Source organism: Anomalospiza imberbis, chromosome 3 (genome assembly GCF_031753505.1).
Source record: "Anomalospiza imberbis isolate Cuckoo-Finch-1a 21T00152 chromosome 3, ASM3175350v1, whole genome shotgun sequence".
Classification (NCBI taxonomy): Eukaryota; Metazoa; Chordata; class Aves; order Passeriformes; family Viduidae; genus Anomalospiza; species Anomalospiza imberbis.
This window is the reverse complement of record NC_089683.1, coordinates 52,987,304-53,000,470: the sequence shown is the minus strand read 5'-3', so window position 1 is coordinate 53,000,470 and position 13,167 is coordinate 52,987,304. Positions and strand designations below refer to the sequence as shown.

Genomic DNA, 13,167 nt, shown 5'->3' with positions numbered 1-13,167 from the left:
GTTTTTTTCAGCAGGTTCCCATTAGAGTAAATTGAACAGAATGTATTAAATTGTTTTTGCAAAAATTGTAGCATGTGAGGGGTTTTAGTATTACAGATTATTTGGAGTAGTAAGTAAACCTCAACATGTTTAAAAGGTGTTCTTGCCCTATTAAGCATCTTTCAGCTGTTTAAATCTCTCCTAAACGTCACTTTGTGACAGATTACCTCAGTGGTTTTTGCCCTCCTTCCACCTGAAGTCTGTAAACTCTGCATCTGTTTTGGACTGTATATCATATAGGGATTATCTGTGGTTTGTTTTGTCAAACACTGAAGGCACTGTCACCATTTCAATAAATAGTGCACATTAGTTTGAAATGACAAGAGTTTTTATGCAGCATTTTATTGTGTACAAGTTTCTCAGATTTTAAAGACAATTTTCACTGGTTTGCTCTCATTCTCCTACTTTTATTTACAACTCACACTTAAGAAGACCTTGGGAGTAGTCTGAGGGGTTATTACCAATTTAAGCACAATTTCTTTTTATTTTTAACAGCATTTTATGTGTATTTGTTTCATCCTTTCACCATAAAAGCTTTATTCTCCGGGTTCGTGTTAGGTTGGGAGTTTATGTAAAACAATTGAGCAAAAGAGTACAAATAAAGCTTTGTCATTCCTAAACATGAGGTCAAAAAAGCAGCTTTTCTCAAGACTGCTAATACTGGATCAAACAACAGAGCCAGCAGCAGTGGCTAAACAACTTTGCTTTGCTTCTCCAAGCTCTTGGAGAATAAGAACTGCTGAGTTCATGCTCCTTATTGATCTTTGCTCCTTAGAAAGCTCTACAGATGATTTCTGAAATTTAAAAATTACTAAAAGCTTCTATAGAAGACAGTGACAAAGTTAATAGCATCTGCTCACTGTCTCTTCCAGGGGCTAGCCAGTAATTCAGTAACATGTTGGAAGTATTAGGTTAGGTTTTTCAGAAAGTATTTCTTCACCTAATTAAAACAATTATCTTCAGAGTCTAAGAATGCTTGTCAATGCAGAAGGAAAGCAGACCACAGTTCTGTGCTGAAAAACACTAACAAGAGGCTGAACATTCCTCTCAGTAATTAGTGTGCCTCTGTTTAATGCTTTGCTGCTTCAGCTGTTCTGAGCCCTGTCTGTTGCTGTCAGGGAACACGGGATATCCCCATCTTTCTCATCAGCAAAACTCTGGAAGTAACATTATACCCAAATTTTTACCTTTCCAGTCTTGTCATTAGTGGGGCCCTTCTCCAAAGTTAAGACATAAAAGTCAGCCTTTGTGCTTTCATATACATTTGGCAATATATAGAGTCTGGCTGGGATGGAGGTAACTTCCTTCAGAGCATCCCAGGTTTTGGGAGTGACTGGAAGTGCAGGTAACAGCAGTTCTGGTGATTGCTGAGCAGTGCATGGGCTATGTCAGGGCCTCCTTTCTCCTGCTCTGCCTGCCCTAAGTGGGCAGAAAGCTTGGAGAGAGCACAACCTGTATACCTGACACAGACTGGCCGGCAGTCATATATGACATATAATGACATATAGTGTCTGGAATAAAAGCTGAAAAGAGGGCTTTTTTTGGGGGTGTGGGGGCTGTTGATACTGGCCGGCCTGTGGGAGGTCATGAGTGATTACCTTTGCTTTATTCTTCCTCTTTCCTTCACATATTAAACTGTCTTTATCTCAACCCATGAGTTTTTTCATTTTGTTCTTTCTGTTCTCCCACCCCACTGGATTAAGGGATGAAGAGTGAGCAAAGGGCTATATCTAGGGTCAACCTTCACAGTCAACTATTCCATTGCACTGGAAAATCATCCCAAGATTAGCATTTATTAATCCTTTCTGACAACAGTTCATGTTGATATTTTACATATTACATGTCACAGTTCAGTACACTTACATAAATTAATTACAGATCAGAACATATACACAGTATTAACTCTTGAAAGTCCTTAATGTACAGGTATTTCACTAAGTTAGGAGCCAGCTCAAACCTCTTAATCTATTGCACAGTCAAAGTTCGGTGGCTTTAAGTCACACTTTTCCTACCAAATGTAGCAAATTAAAACCCTGAACGGCTGCAAATAACATGCAAGTGCCCACTAATACATATAACAAGACATTAGGAAGATCATCTTACAGACAGAGAGGTGTAAACTCAGGCAGGTAGAAAATGCAGTTCTTCAGAAGGGTGCAGACTCTCTCAAGTACTGTAAGAATATTACAATACATTGTATCATATCACTAAGGCAACAGGTGCTGGATCCATTGAAAACACAGACTCTTATGTTCAGGGAAGCTTGCAGGTGCAACAGATGTTCTCACCTCAGCTGCATCTGAATGCACTAGGCAAGGGCACTTGGTTAGTTCGGCACCAAGACAAGCTCTGTGAACAAAAAATCCACTCCATGTGTTCTGGCATTTTAACTTGCCAAACAGTCTGCCTTATTATGGTACTGAAAAACAAGTGCTAGCATTCCTGATCAGAGTCACGCACCAAAGGCAAACGTTCAGCAGGTTCCTTAAGCAACTTGGCATGTTCCAATGCTGGGCTGAGTCCCTGCTATCCCAAAGTCAAATCACACTGCTCTTATGTAAGTCTGCCACACATAAACTGCAGTTCAGACTGGCTTCTCTTATGACTTCATTTAGAATCCAAATTTAGCCAAGGCATTAGTAATCTGCAAGGGACTTGCAGTGAGAATGAGACCAGAAAATCTAGACTTTTCTATCTAGTGCCATGCAGTATATTGAATCCATTCTTTTGAACTCTTCACATTCTTTGTAAACATACAGTAACTAATTTCAAACATTGTGCACATAAGAGGGAAAGAAAATCATTAGGTCTATTTACACATAAACTATATTCTATGTTATGCAGCATTATCACATTTTGGGCACATATTGTATTCATGTTTAATGTGTCACTGTGATGCAAGTAAGTCAGGTAACACTGGTTTTGCACCAGAAAGTCAGTACTGTACTTTCAGCAATGTACCTACTCATCACTAGGCATAAGTAACACATCATACAAATGCAGGTGAGAACAAATGTTTGAAATGTTACCTGCAATCCCAGAACAATGCATCTTGAAAATGAAAGCTTGATTCTGCAGTAAATACTCCCTTTGGTACCATTCACATGCTGTTACTTTTAACTTGTTGCCTTGGTTGCAATACATTCTGCTGCTACACTTTGCCTTTTAGTAGAAGAGCTCTCTGCCTGTGTGTATGTGTGTGTGTATTATGTATGTATCTACACAAATTAAATTAAAATTTTAACTAAAATACATCACACTATTGCCAGGGAAGTATACAGACTGACATATCCAAATGGAAGAATCAGGTTAGCAGCTACAAATTCTGTATTTCCTCATAAGGAACTAAAGCTTTTTTTATCCTGGGATACTATTGGCAACATCAAACTGTGCAACCTTAAATCAGAGCTCAAAGACCAAAGTGGCTGACAACACAAGCTTTCAGCTGGCAGCATTTTCAGTTTGCAGTCTCTCAATCAGTTGTTCAGCCTATGAAGGAGAGAAAGCAATATATTAACTACACCATGAGCCTTCATTTTACTGAAAATTCCATGTTAAAATAGTGAAACTAACAGAGAATTTGCTTTTCACTTTTACAGATTAAGTGTACAGGAGAAGCAGAATACAACAATTCCTTTCAACAGCAGACTCACAGTTTCCACCAAACACTCATGAGGCAATCAGAAGAGGAAACATAACCTATGTCAGAGGAGGTTTGAGCAAATGAACAGCAGATCTGTTAAAGCAATGACTTCATAGTCCTCAGAAGACAGAAGACAGCAGTGCTCAGAGCAACCTAATAGTGAGACCTGGGACTCTGTGAGCCACTCCAGAACTGCGTGTTGTGACCTCTCATCACCCACCCAGCTGCACCACCAGCCACGAATGCTACTGAGGGACAGAGGGCCCTCAACTGTGTGGCTCCTGTCATGAGCTACTACTCTGTCCTTTGGTCACATCACTGCATCAACACATACTTTTGTCATCATACATGGCTATTTATGCATCATGGGCAGAACTGAGACAGCTGTACTTTGTACACATAACAGCACCAGCTCACAGAGCCCTCGGGAAGGCTCAGGGCAGGAGGAAGTCTGCCAACAAGCAGGCCAGACTGGGCACATGGAGGCTAACAGGGGCACTTCTGAAACAGATCAGTTTACTGTCAGCCTTTGCTTTTTTTGCCAGTCCTACTGAATTAATCTTTTAATTTGATCTAGTGCTTGAGCCTTTATTAAGATCTCCAAAGGAACTACATTAAGGTGAAAAGCTCAAGTTTTATAAATGCAGACAGTAAAAGTGCAATCAGATACTTTAGGTAGGAGCAAATCCACAGGACTTCAGTAATTACTACAGTTTATTTACAAATAAAGCTACATGAAGCATGCAGCAAATGAAAATTATATTATCTGAATCCTGTTTTGCATTCTTAAACAAGTACCACATTCAGGACACTGCAATTTAAAAAAACTAAAAAAACCCAGAACCACCACCAACCCAAGAACATTTTCCAACCTGACAACAAGGCAGAATACCAAAGTGCATCCATACTGGGTAAGACTTAGTACGGATCTGCCTGAACTAATCCAAGATAACAAGCAGTAAAACTACACAGCTATATGTATTTGAGGGACAAATATTTGTAAGATGCTCAATAACACAGCAGACACATCTGCTTTTTTTGAGCTAGGAGTGAAATTCAGCAAGGTCCCACTGTAAAGAAGCCGTGTTCCTTCTCTTTAAGAAGCTGTCTATATTCTTTAGATGAGACAGACCTTTTTCAGCAACTTTAATTTGGGGATGTGCAATGGTACCAGGATGCTGCAGCTACCTTGCAAGGACAGGTGCTTTGCTGTATCAAAGCAGTGAGAGTGAGGTTTAGATCTCTAGAGAGAGAGATTTTCAAAGTGCTTAACTCAGTGTCAGTTCAGTCTCATTGCTAATCTTTACTGACATAAATCAATACCAACGTTTATGTAAAGCACGCACCGGGTTTAGTCTAAAGATGACAAGATGAGGAAAACCACATGAAGTGATAAATGCAGTCCTTAGGTGGATATGCTTTCACCTACACAGGATTAACCAGGTTATGTGCAAAACAGTCCATCACGTCTGAATATAGCCTTTTATATTAAAACCCAAATATTTACAAAGTGTCACAGAAGCACATCACATAGCCTGAGCCTTGGGCAAGATCCAGAACTACTGTACTGTTTGCTCTTAGTTATTAGCACTCCGTTCCTTAATGTTTATAAGCATAAACATTAAGGCTTTTACCTTTACTTTTTCTCAGTTACTGAGAATTAAAGTAACAACAAAAATAATTAGTCAGAGAATTTTTGGACACAGTTAAAAGGTTAGAAAGACATGGCATTTTCAGCTCACAACTGAAAACCTATGGCAAAGCTCACCTGCCTTACACTTACCGTGATAAACCAGTAGGAATTGATTCTGTAGTAGATCCTGGATAAGAACCCCATCTGGCTGGCTGGGGCCAGGACATGGAGATGCAAGTGGGCGATCGAGCAGAACGGTGGCCAGTGAAAACCCATCCTTCAGAAAATGAAAAGTAGTACAAGATAGTGGTGATGTTAATTCAAGAAGTGGAACATCACAGGTTATTTAACACAATCCACAGAACTAACAACTCATTGCATTTTTGATGTACACAGAAGCAAGAACAAAAACAAACATGCCCTTTCATTATACCACAAAAAGCTCTTCAAAAGGTTATTAACCTCCTGCTTCACATCTCTGTATTTAAGACACATTTTTAAAAGAAGGAGTTAAAAGAAAAAGTATCTTATATGTATCCTATCTGGTTTTCAGCTGGAAAGCCAACTTATCAATTTTCATCATGAAGAACTGACTCCCTACTCCTCTACAGTGCTCAAATTATGTTACAGTTTATTTCAGCTATCAAGGGCCTTAAACTGAAGGGTCCAGCACAATAATTCAGTGAATTCTGGTATGACTGAAACACAATGTGGTGTCCTGCTTCAAAAGGTCAAAGTTTACCTCTCTTCTAGCATCTACATTTTAGAGCATATTTGCAGCACATAATGAAAGAGCAGCCTCTTTGGTAAGTTGTTTGAAGTGCCCTCCCTACTCCAAGATGTGTTCAACAAAGAATCTCAGAGCTGGAACCCAATTTGTGCCAGAACTTCATCCGAAAAAAAAAAAAAGTTTATATTCAATGCCAGCAGATTTTAATTGAGAATTCATGCAATAAGTGAAAGGTAGACCTGATTTCTTGCATAAATCACAGTGCAGGTTCTGCCACCATCTCTAAAGTAACATTCTAAAAAGTATAAAGCACACTCAATGGAAGATGGAAGGTTTCTGTTACATACCTTACATCATTCAAGTCACTAAAATTATTCTTCTGGAGAACAGCTTTTCCCACTTCCATCATTCTCTTCACTATTAAAACACAAATACATTTCATTTTAAAAAGGTATTCTTTAGAATATTAACTTCAACAGACTAATCTACGCTGAGATCACAGACAAGGGTTTTTCAAAATCTAAACATTTTAACTACTCCTAGTCAAAGAAAAGACAATCAAGAGAGTGTGTGCAATGATTTACTTGAAAACTTCTACTGATACAAACTTCCACACTTGCAATGCTTTCCAGTGTGATACTATGATAAGAACTTTGGCCAAAGCCATGCTATCACCACACCCTTATTAAAAAACCCAACAAGTGCTGATTGGTCAGAATAATGACTTTACACTAATTCCAGTGTTCTATCTCTACACACCTACAGGACTTTGATCTCCAGAACCTGTGAAGCCTGGAGTACATTTCTGGGATGGTACATAAATTCAAATTAAAATTAAATTGTCAGTATTTCTTATTACTAGCACACAGTTTCATTATCACTGAATATTGCAGTAACCCCAATACAAAAATTCAAGGCAGAAGTCAGAGGAATTGCTTTGAACCAAACACACACAGGAGCTTTTTTCTCTTGAGAAAACCACCCTATGTTTACAAGAGAAATACAGTGATGCAAGATTTGCAAAATGCAATTATAACTCTTTTCTTGCATCACCTGTACATTTCCCTAAGGTGGGATTTCTTCATGGCTGCAGTTTCCTCTGTTACTCAGCACACTTAGCTAGCCATATCTTGTGAGACAAATTCCAGGGCAATGTCCTCTTAATGGAAAAAAAAAAAAAAAACCAAAATAAGCCTAGCAACAATAAACAATGGCTTCAACATTTCAGAATTTTATTTTTTCAAAAAATTTTAAAGTTAATTGAAACATCATTTCCCTTTTTCATCTGTCACTCCCTTTTTTCCTGACAAATAATGCAGCACTTATCTGAAAGTATTCATGTTATAAAATTCTTCTGTAAGCTTTTAGAATTGCATATGCATATCTAAGACAATGCAGTGAAGGAGCACATAAATGCTTTAAAAATAAAGCTGTACTTCCAACAAAATGCAAAAGCATCTATACTCCATGCAAACTGCAATGTTTTTCTAGAACTGCACAAAAACAGTGCCATTCTAGACCAGCACACAGAAGTTCCCAGAAAGGGTAAGTCCCTACCTACACTCGCATCAGCTATTTCCATGTTTACAAATCGTGTCCAAAACTGTAATGTACTTGACAGCCCCCTATTTCAGGCTGTGAAAAATTATTTTCCTTGAGGTTAAGCACACACTTGCAGCCTTACCTAGAGGTATGTGCTCTGTCTTCAGTGTTTTGCAGTTTCCCATATGCTTCACGGGCACCACCAAGTAGTGGTGGGGAGCACCAGGTTTTATATCTCTAAAGCAAACAAGGTCTTCATCCTAAAAAAGGAAGCAAACATTTTAAAATGTATTAGGACGAGGATACTGGCACAGAGGAGGTAACAATGTCCATATCCCCCATGTCACAGCTGACGCGACCAGCAACAAAAGCTGAGGGTTTTTTGGAGTCTGCGTCCAGGCACGGTGCGCGTCAGCAGTCAGGATTCCTGACTTTCCTGACCTTCCGCAGTCAAATTCCTCGGCGCCAGCTTAGAGGCTTCCGGCTGCTGGGCCAGCATTTACGGAAAGCACGGTGCTTTCCGTGCGAGCGACGTCTCCCCGCCGTGCCCAGGCCGGAGCTGAGGGCCCTCAGAGCCGCCGCGCCCCCGCGCAGCCTCGGCCGCGACCCCAGGGCCAGCCCGAGAGGGAGCGGGGAAGGAGGGCGGGGAAGGAGGCGCCTCACCCACCTCGCAGGGGAGCAGCGCCGTGCCCGGCTCCTCCCGGCGGGCGATCCTGCAGAACACGCACTTCCCGTCGTAGCCATCGCGGCCGCCATTCCCGGCTTCGCTCCCCTCAGCGGCGGCGGCGGCAGCACCCGCGGCCTCAGGCCCGGCCATGGCCCCGCTCCCGGTCCCGGTCCCGTTCCCGTTCCCGCTGCCGGCCCCTCCCGTTGGCGGCGCCCCGCCCGCCGAAGGAGGAGCGCCCGGCCCCGGGGGCCGCCCGGCTCCTCCCGCCTGGCACACGGGGTGCGCGTCTGCTGCTCGCCGTGAAGTTTTCCCCCCCAAAAAACCCAAAACAAACAAAACAAAAAAATCATTTAAGAAAAATGGCGGGGCTAAAGCCCTGTGAATGCAATCTGAGTTCATGAAAATTCGAATTGCCGCAGGGGGAAAAAACCATCAAACACGCCGTGAAGAGGACGGATAGAAGGATAGTAAGTGCTTATGACGCTGGATCTTTCTCGTTCTTCACCAGAAAGTTATGTCCAGAAATTTACTGGTCAATACAAACCAAGAAAAACCTTCAAAAAATTTAGACATTTTGCCCCTATAGTTCAAGTTACTTGGATTTTTATATATGCACAAATAATCTTAAAGCACCATTTCAGCACTGTTGCAGTTTGTTCAGGGTCACTAATAGAATTCCAAAAATAGAAATTTTTCCAACTGAGTCTACATTTTTTCTTCGACACTCCCAGTAGTGAGGGCTAAAATCTGCTGTTTGTTATGACTGCATAAGCTGACAGCCCTGAAATTCTTGCCTGCTCATGACAGCTACGCTAATTGTACGCCAAAGTAAGATATTTCATAAAATCACAGAATGGTTTGGGTTGGAAGGGACCTTGAAGATCATCTCGTTCCAACAATTCCCCCTGCCATGGGCAGGGACACCTTCCACTAGATCAGGTTGCTCAAGGCTCCATCCAGCCTGGCCTTGAACACTTCCTGGAATAGAGCATCCACAACTTCTCTGGGCAACCTGTTCCAGTGCCTCACCACCCTCCTCCCATCAACTACTTCCGAAGCTAATAAAGGGTAAGTGGTAGTTAGCCTTCAAGTTCTAAATAACAGTTTGTATTTTAAATCATTTGCACTGTTCATTAGACTAGAGCTGCAGAATCACTGACCCTGCAACTTAAATGTATTTTTCATGCAGCTCAAAAGGCACAAAGTGCTTGTCCCACAGGTGACAGGCTACAGTGTTTTAAAAGGTAATGAGATAAAAGACTAAGATTTTCAAAAATGCTTTTTTTTTTTTTTTACAGCAAGCTGTGCCTGTACAAACCGGACACGGTTGGCTATTCTACTTGAGGCAGCTCAACTTGCCAGATGTGCCAACCTGCAGAGTGCTAGGCAGTTCTTTGCAATGACCTAACCTGCTCCTTTTCTCTGTTACAAACAGGCAAATCCAATCTTTTAGAGTTTACAAATGAGGATTGTTCTAAATGTAACTAGATTTTCCTTTGCTCTAAAGCAAGCCTTTGTGCAAAACATCCAAAACAAAACCTGCACTTAAACCAGCACCAAATAAAACATCTGCAATTACCTGGCTACTGACAAGCCTAATTTGTGAGTCTGTGTTTGAACACAGTTCTGTATCAAAAATCTGTATCCAAGTAACACTGAAGGAACACATATTTCATGTTGCAAGAACAAGATCTTGTTCTCTCTGAGAGAAAAATTACTAGTGACCATAATTTTCCAGTTATTTTAGGAAAGTTGTTACTGCCATTTCACTCAGAGCAAGGCTCACGGATAGCACACTTGTTCAGCCTCACACGTAATTGTAGTTTGTTTTCTTTTAATGCCACTGCTGTTCACAATGAAAACCCAAGAACCGGGTACCTTTAAGACATCTTTGCTTTGCTTGGCTGGACATAAAAATATCTGTGAACACTCTGGAAATACAAAAAGGGTGCATGGACTTTTGATTTCTGGGAAGAGGTTGGTCAAAAAAGATAAGGGGATACATGTCATTCACTGAAGCTGAGAGTAGCAACAAGAACTACCGGGTAAACTGCTAACTGTTTACTAACATTTCTTAGCCCTTTGTCACAGTCTGTCTCAGAGTGAATTCTAAACACAGATCTCTTTAAGGACACAACATACTACACATACAAAAAAGCCAAACCCAAAATCCAACCCCACCAAAATCTCCAACCTCCTTATCTGTGTCTGTAAAATACAGTATTGCTGAAATTCTCTTTTTATGAGGTGGCACAGGTATTTGTCAGCATAACCTGTAACTTCTGCTGCATCCTTTCATCTTTAAAATGTTCTAAAGTTTGTGAATAAAAGAGAAAGCATCTGTAACAAGTTTCTGAATGCATAAATTCCTTTATTGAAAATATTGTGATAGCACTGCATTACATATATTCAATATTCATAGTTTCAAGGGTCACAGAATTTTGATTGAACAACACTGTTTTGAATATAGACCACAGCGTTTAGATATGCTTTGACAAGAATAATATAATGGAGTAAGTTGTAGGTAGCAAGAGTGAAATGTATGCAAAATGTTGAACTTTGTTTCATTTTGTTTGTTGTGGGATTTTTTTGTTGGGTGTTTTGTTTGGTTGGGTTTTTTAAACTATTAAGTGGTCTTCTGCCACCATTTAAAAGAGCAAAGAGTGTTAGATATTCTGGGTATCTTCAAAGCATTATGCTGTTAACAACTTCCAAAATATTTTAAAGCATTACCAATAAGAACCTTATTTATGGCTGTAGTAGACCACAAAGAAAGGAAGCGTGAAAAGCTCATGTGCAGTGTGTTACAGGCTTACTGTGTGTAGCATTGTTTTTTAAGACTGTGAAACTTCTGTGCAAGATTTAGATTTAGAAATGCTTTTGAAGGAAAAGCAATTGGCTTTTTTTATTATTATTGTATCTATTCAAAAAGGAAAGAGCAGTAACCTAAACTGAGTTGTATTACTCAGTTAATAATATTCCAACATTAGACTGTACTGTTTTGATGCACACTATTGCCTCTAATACCTGCCTTTCTCAGGACAATGAAAATTCAAGTCTAAAGGCAGGACAGCATCCTAATATTAGTTAGGCCTGGATTGTGTAAACAAAACCACAGCTTAACGGCAATGCAGAATTCCTTAGCAAACAGTGAAGACTGCCAGTCCTCTCTCACACTCTCCCCATTTATCAAATGTTTTATAATTTTGTAACATATTTTATTCGTAAAATATATTTTACAAATTTTATAATATAGAGTCTTTTCAACTTTGGTGGGGGGGAGGGGGAAGTATCTGATAATTTCATAAAAACAAACAAGACTATTCAGTTGACTGTCAAATCCTAAACCAGACTGCTGCTTGAAGTATTCTTTTAAAGGAAATTATATGTGTAATTATTAGGAAAACAAGTTTTACACTAACATGACATGGCCTGTTAGGGAAAGAACTTTCTTCTCTAAATCTCAATTGTATTTTCTCCTTAACAAATTCTTCAATTTGTAGAGAAATGCTCATAAAAGCACAGTGGGTGGCTTATTTTGAACCATTTGATAGTGATAAAGAACAACAGTCCTCTTAGAAATCTCCCTAATAATCAGTCAAATAATACTCAGGCAGGTGGTCAGAGCATGCTATCCCAATTCTGTGGACTGCAACAGAACTGATAAAGTCTACACCAGGGGGCAGTTGCCAAGTGTCTCCATACACTGCCAAAATAGTTATCTATTAACAGGAATGTGACAGCCGAGTTAAGAAGAAGCACTATCCACCTTCTCCCTTATTTCAGGAAAAGAAAATGAAACAGAATTATGCACTCAAGTGTTTCTGCCAGGACAACAAACCCTCTAATTAGGGTATAATGAAAACCAAATCTCATTTACAAAATAAAAATATAAAAATTAACTTCAGAAATCAAATAAATTGATTCAGAATAAATGCCAATGCATAAGAAACCCACCTCAACAGTAATTATCAAAATGAGATTTGAAACATTAAACAAAAAAACTCACAGCTAATACATGTACAAAAAAAATCTACTATACAGTAACAATAAATAAAATAATTTTAAAAAAACATGTTCCCTTAAGTGCTGTGTACGCCTATTTCTGATTCTTTTCCATGGCAAACAGTATACTGTAGATTTTGGTAAAGTAACCTTTTATTTTTGGTCAGCATTTGCATGTTGAACATGAATACACATGGAATGTACTAGACAGTTATAGTTCTTCCACAGGCTCTTTTTCACAGTTACATAAAAAGTTTTCAACTTATACATCATGAACATTTTCATAAGCATTGTATCTTCAATGGAAGAGTACTGAAGAGGAAGTAAAAAGCACTTCAGAGTGAACTCTTACTGTTCTGTCTCTTACTGCCTCTCAAAATCAATTCTTTTATTCTTGGGCTGTTAGGTTGGTTGGAGTTTTTGCGTAGCCATGCTCTGGTACAAACTTGAGGAAAAAGCGTGTAACATTGTGAGGCAGCCTGCACCTTCTGGACAGCTTTTAAGTGCCTAATGGATCCAGTCCTTAAGGCAGTCAGTGTTTCACTCAAATGTCCATACTTCTACATCTTGTATTATGAAATCTTCTTTCTTAGTTAAGATGTCATTATTGAAGGTGCTGCAGGAGTTGCTTCTCCCGTGATACAAATCTGCATCTAACCATAAACCAAACCGGCCACTAAAAGGAAATACACAAAAGATTGGTGTTACATGGAACAGTAAAAGCACTGGAAGCTGTATAAACAATCAAAGAAGCAATACAGAGGAATCTAGGTGACTGTGAGGCCAAATGTGAAGAGCTCAGTACTGACAAAGCACTCCCCAAGAAGCTCATGGAGCCGTTCCCTTGTTTTTGTTTGCACCAGTGAGTGGGGCAGCACATAGGACCCTGTGAGTGCCCACAGCCCTGG

The 13,167-nt window shown here is 39.8% G+C and overlaps 2 protein-coding genes across 7 annotated transcripts in view; both read right to left on the bottom strand.

Moving 5' to 3' along the window:
* Positions 1-1,813: 1,813 nt before the first annotated feature.
* Positions 1,814-8,457, bottom strand: HINT3 (histidine triad nucleotide binding protein 3). Its single transcript, XM_068184393.1, has 5 exons — positions 8,255-8,457; positions 7,730-7,847; positions 6,393-6,462; positions 5,466-5,592; positions 1,814-3,528 (listed from the first exon to the last, which is right to left on the bottom strand). Exons 1-5 carry the CDS (start codon positions 8,402-8,404, stop codon positions 3,481-3,483), a joined length of 513 nt encoding a protein of 170 aa, XP_068040494.1. The 5' UTR covers positions 8,405-8,457; the 3' UTR covers positions 1,814-3,480.
* Positions 8,458-10,604: 2,147 nt separating this feature from the next.
* The window catches only part of NCOA7 (nuclear receptor coactivator 7), an 83,532-nt gene continuing 80,969 nt past the window's right edge, over positions 10,605-13,167 (bottom strand). For all 6 annotated transcript variants that reach the window (XM_068184386.1, XM_068184384.1, XM_068184388.1 and 3 more), the window contains one exon: positions 10,605-12,935. In XM_068184386.1, the coding sequence (XP_068040487.1) occupies positions 12,800-12,935 (136 nt within the window). In that variant the 3' untranslated portion in view covers positions 10,605-12,799. The remainder of the gene's footprint in view (positions 12,936-13,167) is intronic.